We start from the raw sequence: 27,710 nt of genomic DNA on the forward strand, positions 1-27,710 counted from the left end.
GCTGCAGAGAACTCTGCGCTTACTGAGAACCACTGGAGTATTTCTTTGCCTACAGTTTTACTGAAACCAAAAAATAGTACTTATAATCATCAATTCCAGCTCGTGTAAGTGTTGGCAAAGTCGGATATAAGATTGGTTACATACTTGAATGTTGAGGGCCTGGTCTAATGCTTTAATATTTGTTCAATCCCACCAAAACACACATTTTCACATAATAAAACCTAGGTAATGCCACAGTAAATTACACTGCTGAAGGTTAACTATTAACACTTCATTTCACAGAATGGAAAATATTTTTTTAAATCAATTAATTCTAAGTACCTCTTCTAACATCAGGTTGCACACCATTTTCACCATATATAAATAAAAGCCCGTTTTCTCTTTTGGTTATGGCCCTGGCTGGCTTTTAATTCACCAACAGCTATTCTCTCACCTCATGCCCCCACCTCCTTTCTCTGACAGGTCATGAGGCTGGAAAGCTCCACAGAAGTGCTGACAAGGCTCAGCCACCTTACGGAGAGATGGGCACAGGAACTGTCCCTAGCTCCTCTGGCAAGTTACTCGGTAGGTTTCTCTGCTCAGCTGATGAGATTAGTCTTGAACTGCAGAATGCCTGCTGTGCTTTTGTAAAAGATAACTCCCTTACAGGCAACTCCGCAGTTTCGATGTGTTTATACAATAGGGTGAAATGAAACAATTTCATTTGTGCCTCAACCATGACATTGGCAATTTATCGACCCATTTCACCCCTAGACCATACCCCAACAAGGAAACTCATTATGAAGGTTATGTTTCCTAACAGTTACACTGCTCTGCTGCAAGACCCTCATTTCCCAGACAGGGCAGACGTATTCTTCACTGTGTTTCCTTAGCCCACGTCTTGACACATTCATGTGTTCAGAAAACTAGGATTCCCTGCAAGACCCATTTCCTCTAACATGTAAACATTTACAGTAACTCAAAAATAATGAAATAAGCAAAATAGGGACACACAGTATAAACAGTCTTCTACAGATCCATACGCAGCTGTGAAAGATACCTGGACTTGGGTGGTTCTCTAAGTTCAGAAAAGAAACTTTCTTTAATTAAACTTTTTATCTCAACCCATGAATTTTCTAACTTTTGCCCTTCTGATTTTTTTCCCCCATCCCACTGGTGGAAGGTGAGTGAGTGGCTATGCAGTACTTCGCTGCCTGCCAGGGTTAAACCACAACGCACGTGCAGTCTTACATTGAAAATCTGAGCTTCAGATGGATAGACTGGCAAGTCTTTTTTTCTCTCTCTCCCAGTAGATATAGAAAGATTAAGAGGGAAGTTCATTTTTGCTTTCATTTGCTAACTGCCTTCTTTTATACTCCATTTTTCATTACTATTTTTCCTTTTGGACGTTACTCCTCAAAACAACTTCATAATCTCACATTCACTTGCAAAAAGTGATTTAATTAAGGAATGAATCCATGCTCAACATTCTGCATTGCATACAAGTACGTGAAATGCAGCTTTGGAAACAGTCTGTTTACTGTAAACTAAACTTATGTTCTGTGAAAGAATTCCAGCTAAAGGTAATGAAAATTCCAAGTACACAGTACCCTGGGGAAAGAACAACTGCAGTACTTGGAATATTTTTAATAGGCTTACTAATGAACAGTCCAGTCTTAGCTGTAGAGTTACCATTTTTAATAGATTTTAATATTAATATTTATTAATATTAATATTTAATTTTATTAATTTATTATTTTTAATTTATTTTAATTTTAATATTTTTAACCATTTTAACCATTTTTAATAGATTTTAATAGATTTTTTTAAACACACCAAAATACATGCTTCTACATATACAAAACTACATACTTCTACTTATAAAAAAAACATTTGTTCAGATCATCTTCAAAAATAACTTAGCAATTTTTATAAAACCTTTTTTTGCAATTTTTAATTGCAACTACACAGTGTCAACATAGAATCTTAAATTACACAGTTTCAAGAGACGCCTTCTCTTATATACATTTCTCAACTACTTCTTGAAGAGGGATATGTGGGATATTTACTCGGGTGGGCAGCCGAGTTCCACCATGGCTGCTCTTTCACTCCCCCTCCTCAAAGAGGAAGGGGGAGAAAATACGACACAAGGAGCTCAAGGTTTGAGATAAGGACAGTGATCAACAATTATTTTAACGGGCAAAACAGACTCAGAGTAGGGAGATAATAGTAAGATTTATTGCCAATTAGTAACAAGCTAGAGAAGTGAGAAACAAAGGAAAGAAAACAGAAACGCCTTCCCCCCCATCTGCCCTCTTCCACCTCCTCCCCCCGAGCGGTGCAGGGGATCGGGGGAATGGGGGTTATGGTCAGTCTATAGCGCTTCTTCTCCACTGCTCCTTCTCGGTCACTCTCGTCCCCTGTGCTGTGGGGTCCCTCCCACGGGATGCAGTCCTTGCTGAACTGATCCGGCGTGGGCTGCCCACAGGCAGCAGCTCTTCAAGAACTGCTCCAGATATGGGTCCGTACCACGGGGTCCATCCCTCAGGAGCAAACTGCTCCAACCTGGGTCCCCCATGGGCAGCAGCTCCTGCCAGGTCACCTGCTCCTGCGTGGGCTCCTCTCCACATGCTGCAGCTCTGGCCCGGGGCCTGCTCCACAAACTCAGCTGCCCACCCGAGTAAAACCACCACAGGACAGGACAGCATTACAAACAAATCCATCTGCTGTGATACCATTGTTCTCCACATTCATTACAAATAACGTAAGTCAACATTTGTTCATCTGGATTTGTGTTTCGCACCCAGCCTGGAAGAAAGAGAGTTCCTCTGGCAATCATAGTGACGGTACAATCAAATTTTTCACAGCGCCTACACTTTATTTTGTTTGTCTGAGTACCATTAATAACTTGTGGAAGCTGATGTTCCTGCACAGATGACTCTGTGTACAGGGCCCTGAGCTGTTTCAGTTCATCACTGGCCATTTCCATCACCGTCATTTCGGCAAAAGCCTTTGGACTCAAAGTCCCTGAAAAAAGGTTACATTTTAAGTGGCTACTTTTAGGGTTCTTCAGGTTAGAGATTTTACTTCTGATGCAATTTTTATACTTCCTGTCATTTTTAGAATGAAGAGCAAATATATGTTCTTCGATTTCTTTAGATAGCTCTAGCCATTTATCAGTTTCTTCTTTGTCTTTGGCAGAATCACTCATAGCTTTATAAAGAAGATCTGCACATTTACACCTCAGAGCTCTCATGTGATCCTGCTGCAAGCTTGCTTCATTAACAACAGGTTTAGAATCTCTGTTATCAATACACTGGTCCTCAAAAGGGGAGAGCTGTTCCAAGCTACCTTCTGGCTGACTGCATACCACATTTTTAACAGATTGTGATGGGACCAAAACTTGAGAAGGGGCAGAATCTAACACCTCCTGCTGACTTGGTCCTTCAGACAGCAACTGTTCTCCAAGAGTCACACCGAGATGTTCAAGTTCCTCTTTCACATTCCCAGAAACTGACTTCTTAACTTGCACTGACTGAACACAGTTATTCTTGTAAAGTGCTTTCCACTTCGACAATAGCTGCTTTGCTTTCTTCTTCAACTCTACTGAAGGGCAGCTCTTGAGTACTCTGTATACAGCCTTGGTAACTTCTGTCCCCTGAAGATATTCGATAGTCATATCAACATCTTCAAGCTCTTTAAGATGATCCTCAATATCTTGGAAATTGTTTCCAGAGAGTAGCTTTTCGATACAATGGGCTCTGTGTACAATAATTTTCTGGTCAGACATTTTTAAATCTGAAAGCCAAAAAAAATATATATTTAATCATATTTACTGTAGTTATGACATTAAATCATTTTCTCTATATTCTCACAAGTGTTTTTTTTTCCTGTATGTTATCTGACACTATTTTATCTGCATAATATCATTGTGTTTGCCAACTTTCCCTTGAAATGGTGTTAGCAGATCAAATGCAGAACACAGAGGAGGCTGGGTCCTGGGAAAGCGCACGCGGACATGCAAGTCTAACACATGCAAGGAAAATACTGGCAGAAAGAAGAGACCGGGGACTTCTGATGAGGCAGAGTTAGTAGTTTTAAAGGTAGGGCATGACAATAATTTTCAAGGAAAAACCAAAGTGTTTTGCCAAAAATCACACCAAGACACTGCCAGCATAATAAAATGTTTGTCAAACTACATATGTACACCAAAATAGAAGTACCCAAGGAGATTGGCAACCGCTACAGAGATAGGTAACTATGCGCCCACCCTGACTTTTGAGATTACAGGTGGCTTTTGCAGTGTTTTGTGCATTAGCAGACTAGTACCACTGGACTACCAAGGAGCAGTGAGTTCTGAAACTCAGTATTTTTCAGTAAAGGCACCAGACGAATGCTTGCTGATGTTTAAAATGTTACCTCCCCCTGAAGTCTTCATAGGTAATGTATCTCCCCCTCTTTACACATAAAACAATAAAAATACCATTAGGGTTTTCACAGTATTGGTGTCAACAAACTGCATTTTGTGAAAATGCTGATTTTGGAGAATGTTTGCATTTCTATCACACAAATTTGAAGTCTATTAAAAATTAGGTCTATTAAAAATCATGTCTGAGGCCTTTTGCTGTAGCTATTTGAACAACATCATGTCCTCACACTGCTGAACACAGTCTGTACTAGCCTCCTGATAATCTCCAAGGGCAGACTTGTAAGTAAAAGCTGCACTAATTTAATCTGAAAGTTGCAATGACTTGAGAGTTTACCCCACACCAAGGGAGATGATTGCTGCCATCCTTCCAGAATGCATATGCAAAATAATTCTCCTCAGAAAAAGCTGACATACATCTCAACTTTCGGGAACCTGCATATAAACACCTTTTTCTACTTTTCACTGTTTCCAAGCATGACTACAAACTCAGCGCAAGTTGCAATGATACAGAATATCAGAAAAAGGCAAGTCCAGAAAATCTGCACTGCTTTTTTTTTCCTTTTTTTTTACTTATTTTAAATCAGTCATCCCTGTATCTACATCTTAATTTGGCAACATTTTTTCCCACAAATCATTATAATAAGCACTGAGATGCTGGGCTATCTGTTGTTTCATTTTTAATAAAACATGCATGTTTCCATTTGGTTCCTCATGGCTTTTGTTTAGTTGAAATCAATCGAATAGGTGTTGGCATTAGAAGAACCATTTGGAGTAGGAAGCCATGTGGAGCAAAGCTATGCTTTTCACAAATTTGTCTGTTGTTGCCACTATCATGTAAAAGTTTCAGCCTGTAGAACAGAGCATCATTGATACAGGCAGTAATTATACGCAAACATAAGATGGCAGTTTTCAGGCCTTCTGAGGAACTTCAAAGCATCACCATAACTCCATATGAGGAATTTCTTCACTTAACAAACAGTAAGAAGCTGAACACATTATACTGGCAGCTACCAAGCTAAGGTTTGGGGCTACTCTGCAGCACGGTTAAGCAAGTGAGACTGACGTAACTCCATGGATCTTAAGCCCCAAACCACAGTCTGGTTCCTACGTGACCCATGAGCCTCAGCAATAACTCAACCTTTCACTTGTTATGCAAGAGATCATGTGTTATCTTTCTTCCAAAAGCTTCTCTTTACAGCTGCTAACAGAGAGGCAAACCAGACTAGTAAACTTTTAACAGGTCCCCGTCATTGCCCTTTCCCTTGCTAGCTCTGTCATCACGTTACAGTTTGATGATCAAGGCCGGGCAGCTCAAGAACAGTGACACCTACAAACCAGTCTGAAAACAATGACATCTACAAACAATTGCTACTTTTGCAAATTCTTAAAAGTTAAAGACACATCCTCCACATGCTAAGAAATGCCTGACACATGTGTTGCCTTACAGCAATAGCCCTATTAAAGCATGCTCCCCTGTACTCTGACTGGTGCTAAAGAAAAAGGAAATTTCAGAATGCGGTCTCATGGCTTGAAAAAGATTTCCTTTTATTTTTACAGAGCCATTTGATAAAAGATGCTTAGCGCGTTGATGTGTGCAAATTAACAACAACAATAACAACAAAATACTGACATTATTCTCCTGTCTGCTGAACAGGAGAATTAAATGTAGAATACAGAATTGAATGGTGTGTTATGAGCATGTATTCTCTTTACTTAGGATTTAGTCTACTAAATCCATACACAGAAACTATGTTTTGGCTGCAGCTGAATACGTCCTGATTCTACTCTAGAAAAGGCCACTTGCATTTGGAGACTGATAGGAGGCCAGCTACACATGTGCACGTCCAAAGGAACTCATAAGCAGATTTCTTGCACCATCACTGTTTCCATGATGAAATCTCCTGAGAATGGGGGAAGAGGAGGGACAAGAGAGGCGGGTGGATAATTTGCACGCCCTGCTGCTTTCAGTGACTACCAGGCTAGTTGACTTGTTCTATGTGTGCCAGAAATACGTTCAAGCTTTAGGTAGGGCCTTGGAGCTCCACAAAAGGAAAGGAGAGAGATACAGAGAGAGCATAAACCTTCATTGTATTTCTATAAGCACAAACTACAGACCAACCTGACCTCCACAGTGAACGCTCTCTGTGTTCACTTAACCCATCTTTAAACAGCTCATTCTTACCTGACATTTTAAAGTCCTGTGAGACCACAATAATGGCTATAACAGAAACTGATTTGCTAAAGTAGTTTCAGAAACAGAGAGAGAAACAGGATACATTTTTCAAATACATTAACTGAACTCTATGCATTACCATACCGAAAAGCACAAACACTTGCATCCTGTCTCATCTGACCAGCCACACAGAACTTGTGAGAGTGCAAAGAGTTGTTTTCTTGTAGGGTGGCCATCATTACAGCAGGACAACTCCCTCCTGTCTTCCGAACGCTAAGCAGCTGACATTAGAAGATGACAATCTGCTGGCAGATACTGTTTTTCATGCAACCTAGGGCAGAGGCAGGGACACGTGTATACACAACCAGCATGACTGCCCTGTGCCTTAGATTCAGCTCTGCTCCTTCTAACGTGCCTTAGATGTAATCTTCTTCAGTGCTTGTACTTATCAATATACATACTGTATTATGCTACACATACCATAATGTACACTTACCCACATGCAAAACGGCTCATAAAATCTCAACATCAAGTATACAGCATGCAGGTTAGTAAATGCCATACCTTTTGTTTTGGTTTATCTTCAGTCTTACTCCACTGGCATGAATTTACAGTGAGGAAGAACTACATGGATAGAAGCCTGTCATATAAAGCTGTGGTGCTGCAGAGCTTCCCTACCTCCCACTTACTGTATCAGCAGCTTCAAACATGCAAAGAAATTGCTACGCACAAAGTGCTCTGCTGATAATTTCTCCATGCATGCACTTTTACCCTGTGACAAAGGTGTGGTATTTTGACATCCTTTCACTGAGAACTATGCTTCACAAAATTCCTTCTCTAACAGTGCACGGTGAGGATCTGTATATAGGAAATGCCACGTGAGGTCAGTATCATCTGCTTTTTGGTAGTAGTCTTCGCTCAGGGTCATGCACCTGACCCTGGGCAGCCCAGCAGGGTGGCGAGGTGAAGACATGCCCGCTTCTGTGGCTGACTGCACATAGGTAAGCTATAAGGCTGAAAAAGCTTCCTTCAGCTCTACAACCACAGGCAGTCACTTTCAGACGGGATGACTGCCACAAAACCTCTGAAGGCAAATGCAGCCTACACAGTGGCATGTGCAGCAAGAGCTCAGCTTTCTGCCACACGATCACACTGAATTACCTGACACTTATTGGACACATACAGCTATTGAGAAGGAGCTGACATATGCTAATTCATTACCCCACAGTAAGATGTAATTTTTTCTAATAGGCAAGTCTAAGACAACCAGGTTTGTTTTTTTTTTTTTTTTTTTTTAACCCTCTAATAGGTATGCAAAAGGTTGCTTTGATTTAGATTAAATGTAGTATACACAGTCTATGTTAGAACTTTTTCTGTGCATGCACACTATGGCAGTAATTAAATTCTTAGAAATTTTAAGATCTTTGTAGTCATGTGTGTACTTTTTCAACTTTATGCAACATTAAACTCAAGTAAGCAGCAGTTAAACTGAAAATAGTAAATGGACATGAAAATATGAAGAATGATTAAGAACTAATTTTGGAAATTCAACTACTTAATAGGCTACTCACATTTATGTCAAAACAATCACTTCTGAGGAAATGCTTTCCTCAACACGTATGAAAAATAGCAGAGAACTGAATGACTCCCCTATTCAGCAAAGCTACATAAAAGAAAAAATAAGTCATCAAAATATGTGACAAGAACAGAATTGAAATCTGTAATTAACAACTTCAATGGAGTGGAATATTCATTGGCAACTGACAGAAACCCAAGCAACAGCCAGCAGGGAAAACATTAAGTAATAAACGTGTATTTATTAATGAAAAATGATAAGGAGGTTTCTGGGAGGTAAACATTCTTCGAATGGCACTGGCTTTTCTGTGTACACCTAGTTTGCAAAGGACTTTAAAGTACTTCAGGATGAAAAGCAATACGTACATATAAAACACTACCTTATCTACTCAACCATAAATTTTAGTTTTGTTTCCAAATTAAAAGACAGTGTGTTGAGAAAAAAAATGCTGTTTGTGTATTTGTTGCTCTAAATCAAGTAGCAACTGGATTTTAATCAGTTTTAATCACTAAGACTGACGGTGAGCATTATTTTAACAGGATCGGAAATGAAACAAATTCCTGATCTTACAAAGAACATATAAGGTTGTTTTACAGCTTCAGGCTTCCTTCAAAGGATGAGGTAGGACTTTTCCTTCACTCTGGGAACCCTGCATAGCATTTCACATTAAGTCAGGATGTCAAGGACCTCTTCCACTTACAGAATCAAGGCACAACAGGATACCCTCAGACAACTGTAGAAAACTTACTTGTCATGTTCTTATAGGGAGAAACAAAGAATTACTGGTGCAGGGGTAATACCAGAGTGCATTTTGTAGCACAAATTCACTATGAACCAAAGCAGAACAAGCCTGAGTTCTTTCTGATCACACTCCTATTCCTTGAACACTGATGCTTCTGCTGTGTAACAGGGTTTTGACGTTCTGTAGCATGACAGCAAACAAATGACAGCAGACAGGCTGCTGCCTGCTGTCAAGGGATTGGTGTTTTCTGTGTCAGATACACAAAAGCATTGATTGAAAGAAGAGTTATTTTAAAAAAAGATAAGGAATTAACGTTTAAAACAACTCTAGGTCGTCTACAAATATTCATCATTCTCCCTAGTTCGCAGATGACAAAATTGAAGCTTACACAGCGAAATGTCCCGCCCAAGCTGGTTCAACAGGTCAGGTGCCGAGCAAAGAGCACTGTCGTAGCCCTTTCACCCACTGCTCTGCTTTGCTGATAACCCCACAGCCCTGACAGCCGTTCGTATTTTTCTACATCTGAGGAAAGAACAGGCAGAATAAAGACGAAGTTGGAGAAAGTCTCAATGCCTTCTGAAAAGAGCAAGTGCTTCACAGAAAGTGAGCTGCATTTTGAAGTGGGAAAATATTTCACCACTTGAGGGAGCTGCAGTATAGCAAACCCATGAAGTCTTGTGAAAATGCGCATAATGAGGAAATCCAGACCGTAAGGAAAAAGGGAAAACTATTTCCTTATGACCTTTAGGAAACCTCACATTTTCAAGGGTACCTACTTGCCTAAATTTGGCCAAAAAAAATGTACGTCCAAAGGTGTCAGGACACAGGATGGAAAAGGTGCATCCCTCATTCATTTTTCATTCAATGCTCCTTCATTCAACATTTTTAAAATTTGGAAATAGGCCACTCCCTTCCTGATTTAATGCTATTTGGCAAATGCTGCTCAACCAACATTGGTAAAGTTAACTGAATCACATAGTCAGTGTTCTGCTGTCTTCCTAGTACCAAGAGGTAAGAAATCCAAGAAAAAGGTGAGCAGACAACAACGTTTTTTTCCTGGTGTCACAAAATGCATCGTGATTTTTTGTTATTGCAGAGATGCAAGAACGAAAGTCTGAGTGCTAACATTGCAATTTTGTACTGTACAAAATAAACATGCCCGTCTCTCCGACAGCTACACAAGGCATTTCCCATCCTGCCTAACTTTAGCAAAGCATGAGAACATCTGTTTGAATTTCAAGTGTCTATTGAACAAGGTAGAGATTGGCTCGTGTTTACAATTAGACTCTGTAATACTGTGCTGATGAGATACTTGCCAAATCATTAGGACCTCTCACACTGACTGCATGGCATAATGAGTCACTTGTGTATACAGGAACAAATGACAGTGATCAATAAAGACCTTTCAAGTCAGTCTGCTTCCAAGGGAAAAGAAAAAACAGGCTACCTCAGGTTTGAAATGCGTCGCCTACTTCGCTTTGGTTTACCAGCAGGAATTGGCTGCACTAAGACAAACCCCAAAGGCATCCACATAATGTAATGAGCATCCTGGAAGCACAAAGTAGGCTCAGCACCAGTCCTCTTCTCCCTCACCCCAACCCGAGATGTAGATGATTCTTCCCCAGAGGAATTCTATGCGATTGGAAGAAAATCAGGATCACAGCCAAGATAAAGATCAGAAGCAGCCAAGTACTCCTAACAGTGTAACTAATTTTCTGCAAAAAGACGTGGTCAATGTTACAGTGGAGACGGTGCATAGCACAGTCCTGGAACCACATTTTTTGCCTTGGGCAACCTAAATTCTGTATAAACAATGAAAATGATCAAATGCTATTTTAAACTTGGAGCCTAAGAGGAAACCAGAGAAATCTCAGAGCCAGCCCCCAGCCCCCAAAACATTCCTTCATCTCATCTACAGCAGGAAAGCAGATATCAAAGATGTCACCAATAAATCATTTTCCGGGGCTTTTATTTCATCCTGGCAAAAATCAGAGCTCTTCCTGCCTCTCAGCAGGACTGCCTCCCACCCCTAAAGACTATAAAGAACTATACAGAAATCCATCTCCAATGCAAAGCCACATGAATAAAGCAGACTTAATCCAATAATAATTGAGATAATACAGCAGTGCTATTGCCAGATGTCCATGACAATCCGATAAACGACAGTTCACTGACTAAGACAGCCACCTTTTGGTCACTGGTCTAGAAGAAATGGAGTACATGAGCTCAGAACTACTGCAAAATCATTCCCCCAAAATCTCTACTTCATTTGCACATGGAGTAGAACCACAGTGAGGAAAAAATGGAAGAGAAAATTAAGTAAAAATACTATGTAAAACATGATTTCAATACATTTTCCAGGACATCAGCTGGTATAAGAGCATGTGAATAATAAAAAGTAGTCTGATAGAGCAGTAGTTTTGTTCTGCATCATCTACACCAGTGACTGAACAACAGCGCTCTTAACTGGTCTGGAGCTATAACCTGTGTCTACCTTCTATTTTGCCCACTGGACCCATTCTCTCAGGCTTTCCTCCCAAGAGAGGGAGATTGCAGGGAGAAAGGGCAGAGCACACTGTATTTACGTGAGGATGCACAAAGCAGCCTCTTAAAAAGCAATTTTTTGATCCCAATCTGCAGTTGTTTCTCCTAGAACCCCTCAATTTTAACTAAAATAGAATTTTATTTCCTTAAAATAATAATTAAAAAAAAATCAATAGACTGCATAATGAAGTTACCAAGCCTCAGGGACAAAAGAGAGTCATCAGCACGTTTTTCTGATAAGATCAAACAAACATGCATGGATTTAATGAGAAAGGAAAAGCTGTAGCCCTCAAACTGCTTAGCCACTAGCTTTGATCAACCTCAGTATGTATGTATATAAGCTGGAGCTCAGAAAAAGACTTAGAATACTACAGCTATACCCGATGAATAACAACTGTGACTCTTCTCACAGGCAAAAACCAGCTGGAATTTAATTCATGAATTAAACAGCTACAGCTCTTTTGTGTTCTGGGAGTTCCAGCTGATGCTGCCATGCAAGCACACACCCTAATAGAGATGCTGCTGTGCTAAATGTTACAGGTAACTTATTATTCCACTGATCCAAAAATCTTAATTTCTGTTGATATGGTCGATCCTTTTAATAAAATACTCCTAAGGAGTCAAAAAATGACAGAATTCAGTACCAAGTGGAGGTAGCAGCTAATCTTCACAATAGGACAGCTATACAGATTCAGAAGGTATTCTAAAGCATTATGAGTCACTAGGGCAACAACAGAATGTTTGTATACCTCAGACAGATTCGTCATTAATTACTTCAATTGAAATTACGTGCAAACAACACGAGCTTCCTTTTGCTTTAAGACTGGCACCACTTCACATAAAGAGACACGTGGTTTCCCTCATTTACAGTCACATGATTTTTCAGACTTAACTAATTTTATTATAAATTACACTCTCAGATTTGGATACAAGTTCACGCCAATTTTCCAGGGGCTGTCTGTTTTTTCCAAGTGTTTACAACAAAGCACTGGCAGAGGAATACCTTTTTCTTGGTCCCTTTCCACCTCTTGCCTGTACGAGGTCCTTGCTGCGTTCACTGGACAGGAGCGCTGATTCTCTCCTCCGCTGGCGCTTCCAGCAGCTCAAAAGTCAGGCTGCAGACACACGGGGTATATTTTCAATATATGAACTACTATTTTGTTCAAAGTGACAAATATACATAGGAAAAGAAAAGTGCTGAATGAAATTTAAGCAGATGATTCAAACGTGAATTAATGCTACCTAGGGACACAGATTATGACATATGTGTTTTGTGTTAATTAACCTACTAAAGCAAAGATTAGCAAAGGGCTTAGGCTTTTTGAAGGGCTACACACTTTTTTTTTTTTTTTACAAATCATACAATAAGAAATTAACAGTCTCTCACAACCTAGAGAGTATAGTTTATCATCTTATCATGCCAAAAAAAAAACAAAAAAACAAAGAACAAGATTGTTACATTTGGCATCTTCATAACACAACTCTATTCTAAAGAGCAAAGCTTACCATGGGACAAGAAGAAAATGCCTATACCTTGCTTATAACGTCACCTGTGTTAGTACCCAACCAAACCTTCACTGTTTGAAATTATTTACTTGCACTTCGTGAAATGATTGCTTCATTTCCTAACATTGTTTTTCCAACAGTAACAGACTTTAAAATAAAAAGAATTTATCATTACTATAAAATTTGTAAGAAAACATGAAGAATTATATTTCGCCATTTTCCCACAGCAAGAGGATGCTGCAAGCTTTTTTTCCTTCACTTAAGAAATGTACCAGGAAACACCAACATAACTGAAGCAGCTTAGTGACATAGTTTATTAACTATCTAATTTAATTAAACACCATTCATCTCCTAAACTATTCATCTGGATGGATGCAAGCAATCATATCCAAATTCTAATCACTTTGGACAGCAAACCAGCAGAACAATTCCAGCAAGGCTGCAACATCTTCCAAAAGGAAATTGTTTTCTTCAAAACACATTGACTGCATCGCCTGATTGTCCATATAGGTAATGCTAACAGTTCCAGTTCATGAAGCTCTCTCCCTCCTGCCACCTTTGGGATTGTATCAGACATCTGGACTACTCCCTCCATTTCATGCCTGTGTAGAAGACACATTCACAATGCTGTCCTCCAAACACTAGAAAATCATAATTCAAAATCCCCAACACACTGAGGTGGGCCTATCCTGCATTATTTATTTATTTATTTAGAGTCTGTAAGCCTCTAGTGGCCATATCTTTCCTTCACAGCAAGAATGACTAGTTTATGTGTTTGTTTTTGTTTGTTTTTTTACAGAAAGACAACACTACCATGTACAATATGGCTCCATGAATCACTACTTGACGAAATTAAAGTTTTGAGCATTCTGTAGAACTCCTAAAGACTGACAATGCTTTCCCTGTTCACCTATAATGATGACAGTAATATTAACTCTCACGTTCCTGCCCAGTAGCACAGCTTTCCTTCACCACTTTCTAACTCCCTTTTGAATTTCTTGTCCTCTTGCTTTGGTAGCATCAGTTGTGATTTTTTAAAGCCTTCTAGTGAAGTAAAGAACTGGTTGTGAGCTGCAGGTTTAGATCTGGCACACCTCATCTAACATCTCGTTCATCTACTTCTTTTTTGGTCTTCAGAAATACTGTTGTTATCCTCTTACAGACCCACAGATTTTAAACCTCAATAGCCTCAATCTAAGCAAAGCTTCCCCACCTTTTGGTAAGCTTCTGCATTGGCAGAGGTGTCCAACAAAACACACTGGCTTGCAGATAGGAGCCTAAATAAACAAGTAAAAAATGTACTTACCACAAAACCTATCTAAGCAAAGTACATTTGTTCATTTAATACTTTAGAAACAAAATATGAATAGTTTTTGGAAAGAACAACCAATTCTTTCTCTAGAATATGCATTTCCTTGCCAAAAAAGCTTTAAGATTATTCTTAATCACAGAGCTAGCAAGGACTTCAATTCTAGCACAGTACAAGCAAAAGTAGATGTTCAGTCTGCATTGTCTTTTTATGGCAAAATGTACCGATAAATTAGTATAAAAATGGGACATGTAAGTAATAAAAATCTGTTTTATGCTCTTTTGTGAATGACTGCATTTTTTGATCATTTATCAGATAAGCACAGACTTTTTATTGGCTTTAACGTTCAGTTTCTTGTTAAGGCTCAGCTTGATACTACTTCCATTTCTTATTCAGTTGTTAAGGACATAATTCCATTAGACATCGCTTTATCATTCTTTTACAGGTTTTCCACTCAAAAATGATCTAATTTTTTCCTTTTAAAAAAAATGTACTTTTCTACATCCAAAGGAATATGTTCCTGATTGTTTTACAGAAAAGAAAAAAAATGTTATTAACAAACGGTATTTCTACAATATTACAGCATCTAGCAAAATTCTTTCTGCTGAAATATGTAATAAAGTCTAAACATTTGAGAATCTTGATCAGGACACTTGACAAGCACTGACTGAAATAAGTTCTGAAATACCTTTGAAATGAAATAGATTTTTATGTATTTAATTATTAAAAACAATACTACATTGAGCAGGGTGAACTCTCTAATTCCTTTCTCAATTTATGCTGACATTTGACTCATCTCTAGTAAAACGCTGCATGGAAATAGATGGAGCAAATACCTAAAAAATGGCACACATGCCACTACCAATACTGATATCCATCCTGTGATTTCTCTGTTCAGGTTCTTCTACGTTAAGAATTGCAGCTGTGAAAGCTGAGGTTTAGGTTGGATATTAGGAAGAACTTCTTTACTGAAAGGGTTGTTAGGCATTGGAATGGGCTGCCCAGGGAGGTGGTTGAGTCACCATCCCTGGAGGTCTTTAAAAGACGTTTAGATGTAGCCCTTAGTGATATGGTTTAGTGGAGGACTTGTTAGTGTTAGGTCAGAGGTTGGACTCGGTGATCTTGGAGGTCTCTTCCAACCTAGATGATTCTGTGATATGATATAAATCAGTAGGAGACCTACAACAGCTGAGAGAAGCACGCCAGCCTTACGCATTTTTATGAAACCAGCTGAGACATTTGCCAGATGCAGAAGTCAACAGCTGATGACAGCTTATACAAGAAGGTTTGGAGTCGCTCTAAGGATGCCAGTGGCCAGCTACCATCACCGTAACCTGGCCACCACGCACCAGCATAAGCCATGGGACTGAAACCACAAGGCCTGTAAGTACTCCCATAAAACAGGTGGCCCACTTCCAACTGTAACTATGCTCCTAAATACCGCTTAGTACTCCCAGGGGTACACTAACTACGTTTTTTTAGTTTTTATTCCAATTCAAATACCACCCCCTCACGCCTGCTCCTCACGCCCACCTCACTTTAGCCTGCACACTGCTGTGTTGCTCCCTGCTCAGTCGCCGTCCTCCACTCCCTCCCCTTCGGCCTCTGGGGCCCGTAACGCCGCCACCTCACCGAACACACGGGCCCCAAAGGGCACCGGCATTAAGGAGCAGAGCGGACCCAGCCCGAAGGAGCCGCTTTGTGTCCCCCGGGGGCGGTGGCAGCGGCAGGGGGACGCGGTTACCCCATCCCGCCCGCCCTGCGGCGCCATTTCAGGGCGCTGCGGGACCCCCCCGCCGCCTGCTCCCGCTGGGGCTCACCCCTTCCCCCGACCTCACGGGGGAAACGTCTCCCCGAAACGTCTGCCCGGCACCGCCGCGGGAGGCGGAGGCTGCTCCGGGGGAACACAGAGAGCCACCGGCCCCGACCCCTGCACCGCTGCCGGCGCCGTTACCTCCGCGCCGCTCCGCAACATGGCGGCGCCCTCCGGCTTCCTGCGCCGCGCCTCCGCCATCTTAGCGAGCGGGCGGGGGGTGAGGTCCTGTGCCGGCCCCCGGGAGAAAAAGAGATAAAAACGGGGTTATAAAACTTACTTCACGGGGTAACGGGTAGCTGCGTTGCATATACCAAATTAAGCAGTAAACGTCCAAGAGTTGGTGTGTCGCAGCCAAAGCAAACGTGTTTTAAATAAAAAACCGCAGCGCTTTCATATGCATTTTACACAGAGCATTTAAAATGTGTTTGTGAAAGGTTAATATTTCTGGTCGTCTCTGCAGCAAATGTTGTTCTCAATTACAGCAGAAAACCTGTGATTTTTAAGGAAATGCTTTTGGTTTTATTCACTGATGAGGCCTATGTTGCCCTCTGCTGTCAGTAAAGGCTCCTGCCTCAAGTTATCAAATACGATCAGCATAAATGTGCCGTAGGGCAGGTACACCCCTTTTCCTCATTTTCACATAATGAACATCACCAGGACTTACCACAAAAAAAAAAAAAAGCCCTTGTATTGATGTATAGACTGTAAAAAATCATATAAGCAATTTATTAAATTATTGGAACGAGACAGGGATCAATATTCTCTATTGCATGCTATCAAACTTTTAGTCGGTGGTGCTGCAGCAGTTGCATTATACACTGTTAAGTGAAGAATCCTAAATGGTTGCTAATTTCCTTTAATACTTAACTCACAATGTATTTGTGTCAAGCTAATGAATTTGGAAGTGATTGAATACAGGGTGCAATGGTCAGCCCTGTTCCACGTTATTATGGACAACTGGTGATTGCAGATGAGGTAGGACTTCCTTTTTGCCACGTCTTTGTGACTCATACAACAAAGCATGGGACAAAGCCTATCCCAAAGAATCCATAGTTTTATGGAACAAGAGGAGATGAAGGATTGGAAACTGATAACATGGCGTTGAAGAGCTGGTGCTGAGCTCCCTTGGCAGAGTAGACACAAGAAGGAGCACGGCTCACTCCTTGTGATTAGCCCTCCTTGGAGCAGGGATGGTTGAAGCCTCTCTTTTGAGGCAGGTTCCTTACTTTCCTTCTTCTTACTTTCCTTACTTCCCTTATCAATTAAACCATCTTTGGTCTAATGAATGAGGAATCATTGTTCCAGTTTCCCATTTATAAAAGAGACAACAATGCTTTCTCAATTACTCCTGAAGTAAAACAAAAATGTGATAAACATGATATATATGTGTATACATGTAATGATATATGTGCACATCTTAGTGTTTGCATGGTTTTCCAGGATAAAATCAGTGCTACTGTAACAGCTTGTGTTCCTTGAGACTTCAGTGTTCGCTGTAATAAGTATCTACTTCTCTAAAAATGCAGGCTTCTATTCAACAGGGTGAGATACTCTGCCAGCTGATAAATTGTAAAATATGCATGGAAATAGTTGGAAAAATGTTGGTAGAACAATGTTCATCATGAGATTCTTGCACAGAATAGGATGTTTCAAATAAGATTCCCTAAAAAAAGATTTTTTCCACGACAATGGTTCTGTTTGAAGAAAAAAAATCAAAACAAAATAGATGGGTGATATTTACTCTATACAATTAATTTATATACATGCACACACACATATTTAATTGTATCAGGAGTAACAATACCTGATGTTTTATCATGTAATTTAGAACTTTATCATATAGTCCCATAGTGATATAACACATCATTTTGGACATATTATAATAATTTATCATTACTGATTTTAAATGAACGATCATTTTCCATTTTCTGCATGTGATCTACATAAAAGTCATTAGCATAAGAACATGTGAACACTTCAGGCATGCCATCAGGCAGGAAAATGGCAAAATTGCCAGAATAATTACTTTGTCTATTAACTTAGACCCATACCTGTGAAAGAGATTGCCATTGCTGAAATCAGAACAATGATAATAAAGTTTCTCTTCATGAAATAAAAAGCTTTCTTCTACCAGTTTTGAAGATGTGTATTGATAAGGTATTAGCAATGAATTATTGCAGAGTTGTACTCCCATTCACCAAATATATGTAATGTAACTATTTAAAACAAAATATTTATGAGTTCTCTTAAAGTCTTCATTCTTCCAATTGTTTTTCAAAGGGATAAGCTTTAGTCTGTACTTTTTATTGTCCGTTCTTGGAGTTGTAACAATTGCCTCTTCAGAATAGCTCAGAGAAAACATGTTTTGGTGGGAAGGACTGATGGATAGCCATTTCCTGTAAAATCTCTAGACACAAGCACTGAAGCTGTGGTTTAAACTTTCTGAAACCTTGTGCACAGGTAATAGCAGCAGCTGTTTCTAATGAAGTGGAATCAGGGAAATTACATCCTTCTTGAAAACCTAAAAGGGAACTGGTAAATGGTCACTTGCTAGAAATGTTTCTAGTGGGGGAGGCAAACTCAAGTTCTGCTCTTGCTAAACAGTATAGATCAAAGTGTCAGTATGAAAATCAGATGAATAATAGATTTACATAAACATGGCTGAGAACAGAATTTGTCTCCCTGTCTTCGGTAGGAAGCTTAAACACCAAAGCTGTGCTAAATGATAAAAAATGCTCTTGCTTCCTGAATGAAAATCAAAGAAAGGCAGAATTACAAATATCACTACTAAAAATACTATTAAGCGTGTAGAGAAACATATATATTTAATTCATGCTTCATACAGCATTTTATAGGTTTGCAAAGCACTGAATTGGCCACAGGATACTTTTGTATTAAATCTCCATGATAATATGACTGTAAAAAACAAATGAGAGGTGGCAACAATTCAGAAAATCTTTATTAGCATGACTGAATAAAATGAATTTGTTCAGAATTATGGCACAGACTCTGAAATATTATGTTTATTTTTCTGTTTCCTGACTAGGAAGAATTAGATCAAATTATTCCTGGAAATCTAGGAAGCCAAATATGACTAGTAAAGGCACTGACCGATTAAGAGGGATCCCTGTTAGTTTAGGGTAAGCCTTCATTGTTCACCAGCAGATATGACAATCCCACATACAATATCAGTGGTTGAAAATGGTGTCTGAACACTAATGAGAAAGTTCACTTGATGAGAAGGAGATGTGACTGAAATTTTGCACGTGATGTTACTTTACATTTCATAGGGAACATTTTATCATTCTCACTGGGACTGCATGAGGATGAGAGCAAAAAGGTACTTGTGGTGTTGTGGATCCTTGTTCCTATGACATGTTAATTGCACAAAACAGTATCTGGTGATGGCTGAGGAAGGTGTGCTTTGTAGTATACCTTACTCCTACTCAGTTTTTTTAAGTGTTTAGTGAATATTTTGCCATGCAAGCCACTCAGTCAAAGTCCTAATTTGTCCTCCAAACTGGTATATAACATAACGGCTCTGAAGTCTCAGTAGACACACAGGTAACAATTTGCTTGTAAGAGATTCCTTAGCTGTTTAAAGACCGAGATGAAGGTTGGCCTAATTGTTGTTAACATTTGGTTAACTGTTTCTCCTTTTAAACAGTCACGTGAAAATTATGAACGTTATTACAAGCAATACTGCATGGTTTAATGTAATACTTCCTGTATTATTAACATCACATACTGATTTCATCAAGTCCTAACAATGTGTTACTGTATTCATAATCTTTTTGTCCTAGTGAAAGCAAAGAAAATAAGATGTAGCAAAGTTATTTTCAGTGGAAAAGAGATCCTTTCCTTTATAAAAAGAACCTCAAATATACTCAAAAAAAACTGAACAGTTCCTAAGCAGTATTTTAGACGCATGCTTTACATCTTACCTGGTATAATTTCTAGTGCTTAACATACACAAACAGTATTTTGACTTTGTAATATCACTGAAGTCATAATCCTATTTAAGATTAACTTTGCAAGCTTCCTGAAGAACACAGTTTAAGCTCAGAAGTGGCTAAGCATAGAGCTTCACTGCATTTTCTCTCCAATGGGGAAGTCGACTTACGAAGCTTCAGTTCTCGTGCCTCTGTCCCAGCTCCTATTCTCCAAAATGCAGGAGTTTGCCAACCATTTTAATTTTGTTTTGTTTCTAAATCGGATCACTTCAGCGATGCAGTTTTTCAGTGTGGCCTGACAAACTGTCAGATTGGTGCAATAGTGAGGGTATAGAAGGAAATGAATAACTAGGTGATAAAGAGGTGAGAAAGAAGACTCAGACTCTCCCACTGCCTAAGAAAACCATCTGTTTACTTGCATCTTAAACAAAAAACACTCTCAGTGTTTAAACAGCCTTACTACCATATTTACAAATATTTCATACCTAACATCATTGATGTCCTACAAAATCAGGTGTGCTTACTACCCCGTTCCTGGAACCATAAGCCATTTTTCATGTTACATAAGATGCTTCTTTTACTCTTGCATTCAACAGCTTAAAATGATTGTATCCACCTTAGGCCATGTCTAAATTAGCAAGCAACGTATGGTGCAGCGGAACTAGATCTGCAGCATGAAACAATTGGTTCTGAGGGTAAAACTTCCACACTGTATGGATTTTGTTTGTTTGTTTTTTACTTCATAATCATTCTAGTTTGGCCTGATGGGCAAATGCTCATCAACTAAACGTAATCCTGGAACACATTTTCCAGTTGCTCCATGAAAGGGATCCAATTCCTATGCTCCAAGACATTGTAAAGTTTTGTTGTTAATGATGTGATACAAGAATCCTAAGAGAGTTGCTCAGATCTAGCAAACTTTGAAAGAAATAGAAAATGGCCCACAGAAAGAGAAGTTCATGTTGTGGCATTTGTTTCACGGTCCAGTGCTGTAATTCTTCCCAAAGTACTTTCTTCAGTTCAAGGTTTCTTCAGGGAATCCTACAAACATTCCATGTTCATAGACTGAAAATCCAAGAAATGGGCAATACTTTAGTTCTCCAATAGGTTTCATTTTGTGAGAGTTCCCCCCTCCACGCAGACAGCGTTTGAAGCATGTTCGTTCACACAAAGAAAGAAGTCTTGGATGTTTATTCCTTTCAAGGATCTCTTTCTGTTTTTTTTTTAGGGGGTGGGGTTGGTGGGTAGGAATGGATCAGGTCATGAACTTATTTAGCCTGGCTTTGAATCGCTGCTGCTTATGCATGATTAGGTAAAACCTTCAGGACTGGGTGGTGAATGAGCTTGGCAGTAACACAGCTCACCTCTCCCATTCATGGCTGTTCATGCTGTTTATTTCCATGTGCCCCAGACACTGTGAAGAGCATATCTTTAGTGTATTGCTACCAGAAAGCTGATGAACGGCCACCAAATAGGATTCAATAAAAAATATTGTGAGGGCTGTTTTAAACAATCATTGATCTTACTGTTCTTTTAATCCTTATGATTTCCAAGTAGAATTGTATCGCAAGTACTAGGCTTATACAAAAACTATGCGTCTTGTCAATACATAGTTCCTGAGCTTAGTGGAGTGTTACGAAGCCATCTAAGTAACTTGCCCAGGTAAGTACAGCTCAGAGGACTTAACCTGAGATAACTTGAGATAAACAGTTCCCTCTCTCTGCATCTTCTTTTCTGCTATACATCCACAAATAACCATTCTTATGTTGGTTAGTCAAATATGAATTTGTTGTTTGAGACCAGGGGTTGTTGACCTACCCAGTCAGGTCTTATAGTTTGATTTTAAAATGAGTTAATAAAACACTTTAAATGTGGGTTTAAGGTTAGCTTTAATCTGAGGACCTGAGCTTTAATCTTGATGACTATTCAAATGATTTCATAGAATCACAGAATCATTAAGGTTGGAAAAGACCTCCAAGATCCATTAACCAAGTCCCTAAGCGCCACGTCCAACCTTCCCTTGAACACCCCCAGGGACGGTGACTCCACCACCTCCCTGGGCAACCCGTCCCAATGCCTGACTGCTCTTTCTGAGAAGAAATGTCTCCTCATTTCCAACCTGAACCTCCCCTGGCGCAGCTTGAGGCCTTGTGAGCTCACATCTAAGGAGCCTGTTCTTCTCAGGTGTGCATTTGAGAGAAATTGGCATAATATGTTACAGCAATTATAAGAAATTGAGAGAACAAGGATTTTCAAACAGAGCACTAGGTTATATCCTATTAAAATATAAGTAAAAATTAAATTTAAATTTTAATTTTAATTAATAATAATAATAGTAATAAAAGAACCTTCTAAAACCTAGTAACTCTTTACTGAATCACTAAAGACTAATATTCCCCAAATAAAAAATTAACAATCTGTTCTTTCAACAGTTCTGTAATATTCACTTGTGGAGGAGTTGGGACTTGGAAGGGGAGGGTTGGAGAGACAATGTCTAACTTTGTTGAAATCAAACTGTGAAGTCAGGTATTTTGAGGTTAATAAATCTTTTCCATCAAAAATCTATTGTCATGATAAGCTTTTATGTAACAGTGCACATATGACCAAATAAATTATCACCAATACTTTCTTGTTATGTATCTTTGCATGAATATATTTCATGAATTCCAGTGCTTCTAGTACATGCAGGTTTATGATTCTATCCTAAAACATTATAGCAGTTATGAAGTGGATATGAGTGGCAATCAGTCTCTGAGAGCATCTCTCCATTATCTTCATCTATATGATCCTTAAAAATTGCAGTGGGGAATCCTTATTTAATGTATAAAAATAACATCTAATAGCTGGAAAACGTTTTAAGTTCTTTTCAATTGCAGGTTATAAGATAATCATCTTCCAGGAACATGCCTCAGCACTTCCATGTATTCAAGGTTGACAAAATGAAATATCTCCTTTAATTCTTTTGGCAGTTGAAGAAAAGTGATTGAAACCTTTTGTTATACAACCTTTAAATGATCACATCCGTAGGGTACTTTTTGAGGGATGTAGTATAGATTTGCATAATTAGCTAGAAGCTCTTTTTTTTTTTTTCCACCAACTTGAAAGCAGAGTACTGTCTCCAAAGTTTATTATCAGCTTTAAGAGCTGCAAATTTCACCATCAAAGTTCAAACCACTTGATCATAGTATACTTTTAATAGTTTCAAATGGTCCCAGTGCAGTTTCATCGCTGTCTAGAACAATCAAGCAGATAATGGATTTCACATTTTACAGTAACAGAAAACTGTCAAGAACCTTTTGAAGCATTAATGACTGTGGGCATAATATGCCCTTTAACTGTTTGCAGCTGAAGGAGAAACGTGGAACTTTTGCCCTGAGCAGTTGGGTCTTTTGAGTGAATGGTGCAAACAACACTAATTTGTTGGTGTGCTAATGCGATTTATATGAACATCTATACATAATGTATTTTGTTGCTTCTGCAGAAGCCATCTTCAAATTTAATATATAAAAGAGGTTTCAGTTTTGCTCTTTGGATTTTGTGCTAGAATTATTTTGATCTGTTGTAATGCAAGCTATCTTGAGCCTGATAAGCCATCGCAAACAAATGACAAAAAACTTCTCTGTCTACTACAGAAGGCTTTACAGCAGTTATTGCAGTCTTTATGCATCAGTGCAAATCACTTTCTTGCTCGTTTCATGAAAAGCAAAATTGTTTCTTTTTATCTTGTCTTTTGGATGGAATGCTATTGCTGAGGCGATTGCTGTAGTCATGATTCATGGTGGGCTATAATTTGACCAACAGCAAATAAATATTGGCACATCTGGCTCCATATCACACCATGTTCATTGTGTTTGCTCTCTATCCTTTGTGTATTGAGCAAATAGTCTGTAGATATTGCGCCTTACGCATGCAGTATTTAACCCTTGATAATTACAGAGGATGAAAACATCTTTCCATGGCAAATAACTGCACATATAAGAAATGCCTACCTGCACCTTATTTATTTATTTATTTTTTAGTTAGACTTTGCTCTAAATACATATTTCAAATATATCACTTGCAAGAACCTTTTGAGGCATTAATGACAGTGGGCATAATATGCCCTTTAACTGTTATGTGAAACAGATCTTTCATTTTCTCAGTGTTCAGTAAGGGTAGCTGTATTGAGCTTATGTGGCAAGACTCAGAGGTGGGCAGGGTGCTGCAGGGGTGGCCTCTGTGAGCAGAGCCCAGCAGCTGCCCCATGTCAAACCAGAGCCAGCTCCAGCCGGCTCCAAAAGGGACCCGCCGCTGGCCAGAGCTGAGCCAGGGAGCGACACCGGGTGGGCCTCTGGGAGAGCAGAGTTAAGGAAGGGGAAAAAAAAAAAGTGAGGAGTGAGAAACAGCCCTGCAGACCCCAAGGTTGGTGCAGAAGGAGGGCAGGAGGTGCTCCAGGCACACAGCAGAAGTTCCCCTGCAGCACATGGTGTACCATGGTGGAGCAGATCTCCATGCTGCAGCCTGTGGAGAGGAGCCCACGCAGGAGCCCCCCCATGGGGGACCCGTGCTGGAGCGGTTTGCTTCTGGGGGATGGATGGACCCCGTGGTACGGAGCCGTGTGGGAGCAGTTCCTGAAGAGCTGCTGCCTGTGGGCAGCCCCCGCAGGCTCAGTTCGGGCAGGACGGCATCCCGTGGGAGGGACCCCACGGGGAGCAGGGGCAGGGAGTGACTGTGAAGGAGTGGTGGAGATGAAGCGTCAGGGACTGACTGCAGCCCCCATTCCCCGTTCCCCTGCGCCACATGGGGGGAGGAGGCAGAAGAAGGTGGAGGGGGGAAGGTGTCTTTAGTTTGCTTTCAGTTCTCGTTGCTCTTGTCTGTTATCAATAGGCAATCAATTATATTAATCTCCTTATGCAGAGTCTGTTCTGCTTGTGACAATAACTGGTGAGGGATCTCCCTGTCCTCTCGACCCTTGAGCCCTTTTCATCGTATTTTCTCTCCCTGTCCCTTTGAGGAGGGGGAGTGAGAGAGCAATTGTGGAGCTCAACTCCCCAGCAGGGTGAAACCACCACAGTAGTTCAGCTTCAGACAGTCAGACCCCAGTCTAGGAAATAAATACTCGTTTCACTCAAGCCTAATGTTGTGCCTCACTCTGACCAGGTTCTCCCGGTATTTTGAGATCACGGCGAGCATTCAATCCATTTGGAGGGAAGCTTCTCCTTGCTTTGAAAATCCCAGTGTCTTTGCCCTGAGATTGAAGAGAGTTTGCTTTTCTCAAATCCCTATTTCATAATTTACTCAGCACATCCAAAGACACCAGTGAAGAAATTGATACATCAAAGCTGACATATACGTTCTCAGAGCATCTGTTTCATAAAACAGCATTTCTAAAAAAGATTAAGTATTTCCAAACTATATAGCTTTTGTAGATTTTCTTGACATTTCCAATCTTGCTTACACTTTTCTCAGTTGTGTGCAAAATACAAAAAGATTGTGTTATAACAAGAAATGTTTCAAGCATCCCTGACTTGCTTCATAGGTGCAATACAAAGTGTTTGAGCTTCTGGATTTACTTGTTTTTTGTTAAAAAAAAAACAAAAAACGTTTGTGTAGGCTGAATTCTTTCAGGTTCTCCAGTGTTTCTCTCCAGAAGTCTATTCAATTGTTTTGGATATCCCCTTCTTCATAAAAGAAGTGAAATAAAGAGCATCACTAATAATAAACAGTGAGGAGTCAGCCTAGAAGAAGATATGCAGAGCTAACCAAGTGGAAAATCATACACATTTAGCTGAACATTGCCTGAACTGGAGCTTCTCCATGAGCATCTCTGTTTACTTGGGATGTGGACTGTTGGGTATTTTCAAAAGAGATCACAAAAGAGAAGATGGTCTTTTTCCCCACAGTCTAGCCATTCAGCTTCTTTTCAGAAAAGGTGGAACCTGGATTCCAGACCCTCTTAAGCATGTAGGCACATACCTATGTGTGCATACACGTGTGTGGCAGGAGGGGCAAGGTATCAGCTCCTGCTTTGTGGGAGAAGATTCTGCTTACCTCCCCATTCCTGGGGATGGTAGGTAGTCTCCATCCATTTAGCTGATGTTCGAAGAACAAGACACATGAAGAACTTGTGACAAAGATATGTGTGTGTGTGTGTGTGTGTATTGGTTATGTAAGAAGGAGCATTATTGTGAGGCCACTAAGCCATCCTGTCTAGTGGAAAATGAAGACAGTTGTTTCATGCCTTTGTGGGGTAAAGGAGTTCTGCAATCCAGCAGGAACCAGTTTGCTCCTGAAGGTTGGTACATAATACGAGGTTTCTTAAGTATAATGGGTCATTCTTTTTGTTGTTGTTGTTTTTCGGATGGCAGTCGGTAACATTGCCTGTATGTGATGGACATTACATGCTTATAACAATGTAAAAGGATCATTTCTAAACAGTGATTTGTGTGACTCAAAGACACCAAAGACCAACAAGGTATCTTGCATACTTTATTAGCAATGAAAACATTCCTCAAAGACATGATTCCACTTAAAATTCAGCTCCGTCAAGACAGAAAAAAGCTTCTCTCTTTCCTCTTACCTGTTGAATAAATTTAATATCTTCACACTAATTAGGAAGTTAAAATTACATCACCAGAAGTAGTAATATCCTCTTAAATACTGCTTTATGTTCTTGTGAAGTAGAAGAAAGCAATAGAAGACTTAAGAATAGCCTTGAAAAGAGGTTTAAGGAATGAAAGCATATAGAATTTGTAATAAAGCTAGACAAACATTTTAATACTTTAGAAACCCTGACCTTGAATGCTAAAATACAGTAGTGCTACACTCAAACCATGTATTAGAATAACTCATTAAAAAGTGTTCTCTGCATGTTGCACGTCAGTTATTGTTTGCATTGCTGCATTAAGTTCAAGGCACAGTTTTTATATTTTCATTTCCTTGTAATGAAAATTATAAAAAATAAACTACTAGTAACGTAAATATTTAAAATAGGATTAAATCCAGTACATTCAAATATCCATTATCAGGTCTCTTCTCGGCACAGACCAGAAACTAGTATAACATTGTCCACTCCAATTTCTCCAGTTTTGCCTTTCCCACGTTCTGATTCAAAAGTGATCTGTCATAAGAAAAGAGATGTATTAACAGTGAAAATGTAGTTTATCCAACCATTTAGCAACTTTTAAAGGTATTTAGTTACAATGCTATATCTGAGGAATGTTTTATTACAATACAGGAAAGACTTAATGACTCAAATCCTTGCAGCTTTTAGAATTTGTGAGTATTATTTGAACTAGGCTGATAATCCTCTGCACAGATTTACAGCACCAAATGGATTCATTTAATAAGATTACTTATTTTCATTGTACAAAGACAATGCAAATTGAGTGAAATCCTATTATAGTAATGTTACACTATCACAGTATGTGATGTTAGTTCCCTCCTTTTCTTGCAGATATTACAATTATTCATTTTCCATCTCTCTGGATATATATCCGGTAAATACATATGTATCTAACTACTATATACAAAGTGGGTTACTAGTTACAGTAATATATACACACACATATATAGTAGGTTGATTTTATGAATAGGATGTCCGTGTTTTATTTTTTATAGTCTGATTCTTATTCATGTAAGGGCTCTTCTACGTCTTTCTAGTAGTACAAAGAACCTTGAAAAGGTCTAGCATTTCCTTTATGC

At 39.5% G+C, this 27,710-nt stretch overlaps 2 protein-coding genes and 1 long non-coding RNA gene across 16 annotated transcripts in view; 1 reads left to right on the forward strand and 2 right to left on the reverse strand.

The window, feature by feature from the left end:
* Positions 1 to 1,662: 1,662 nt before the first annotated feature.
* On the reverse strand, positions 1,663 to 23,400 carry TCEANC (transcription elongation factor A N-terminal and central domain containing). Of its 11 annotated transcripts, none has more exons than XM_083827577.1 (4): positions 15,792 to 16,323; positions 12,447 to 12,558; positions 6,726 to 6,912; positions 1,663 to 3,777 (listed from the first exon to the last, which is right to left on the reverse strand). In XM_083827577.1, exons 3-4 carry the CDS (start codon positions 6,745 to 6,747, stop codon positions 2,687 to 2,689), a joined length of 1,113 nt encoding a protein of 370 aa, XP_083683703.1. In that variant the 5' UTR covers positions 6,748 to 6,912; positions 12,447 to 12,558; positions 15,792 to 16,323; the 3' UTR covers positions 1,663 to 2,686. The 11 variants fall into 11 exon arrangements, with proteins under 11 accessions (XP_083683703.1, XP_083683710.1, XP_083683709.1 ...); XM_083827584.1 differs by lacking the exon at positions 6,726 to 6,912 and adding an exon at positions 8,153 to 8,244; XM_083827583.1 differs by lacking the exons at positions 6,726 to 6,912; positions 15,792 to 16,323 and adding an exon at positions 16,352 to 23,398.
* Positions 14,164 to 27,710, forward strand: part of LOC310895920 — a 136,422-nt gene continuing 122,875 nt past the window's right edge. For all 4 annotated transcript variants that reach the window (XR_014581051.1, XR_014581052.1, XR_014581053.1 and 1 more), the window contains exon 1: positions 14,164 to 15,641. This is a non-coding gene — a long non-coding RNA (uncharacterized lncRNA). The remainder of the gene's footprint in view (positions 15,642 to 27,710) is intronic.
* The window catches only part of EGFL6 (EGF like domain multiple 6), a 49,641-nt gene continuing 46,751 nt past the window's right edge, over positions 24,821 to 27,710 (reverse strand). Inside the window, exon 12 of the mRNA XM_083827575.1 lies at positions 24,821 to 27,126. Coding sequence (XP_083683701.1) covers positions 27,031 to 27,126 — 96 coding nt within the window. The 3' untranslated portion in view covers positions 24,821 to 27,030. The remainder of the gene's footprint in view (positions 27,127 to 27,710) is intronic.

The sequence above is a fragment of the Anser anser genome, assembly GCF_964211835.1.
Source record: "Anser anser genome assembly, chromosome: 1".
NCBI lineage: Eukaryota > Metazoa > Chordata > Aves > Anseriformes > Anatidae > Anser > Anser anser.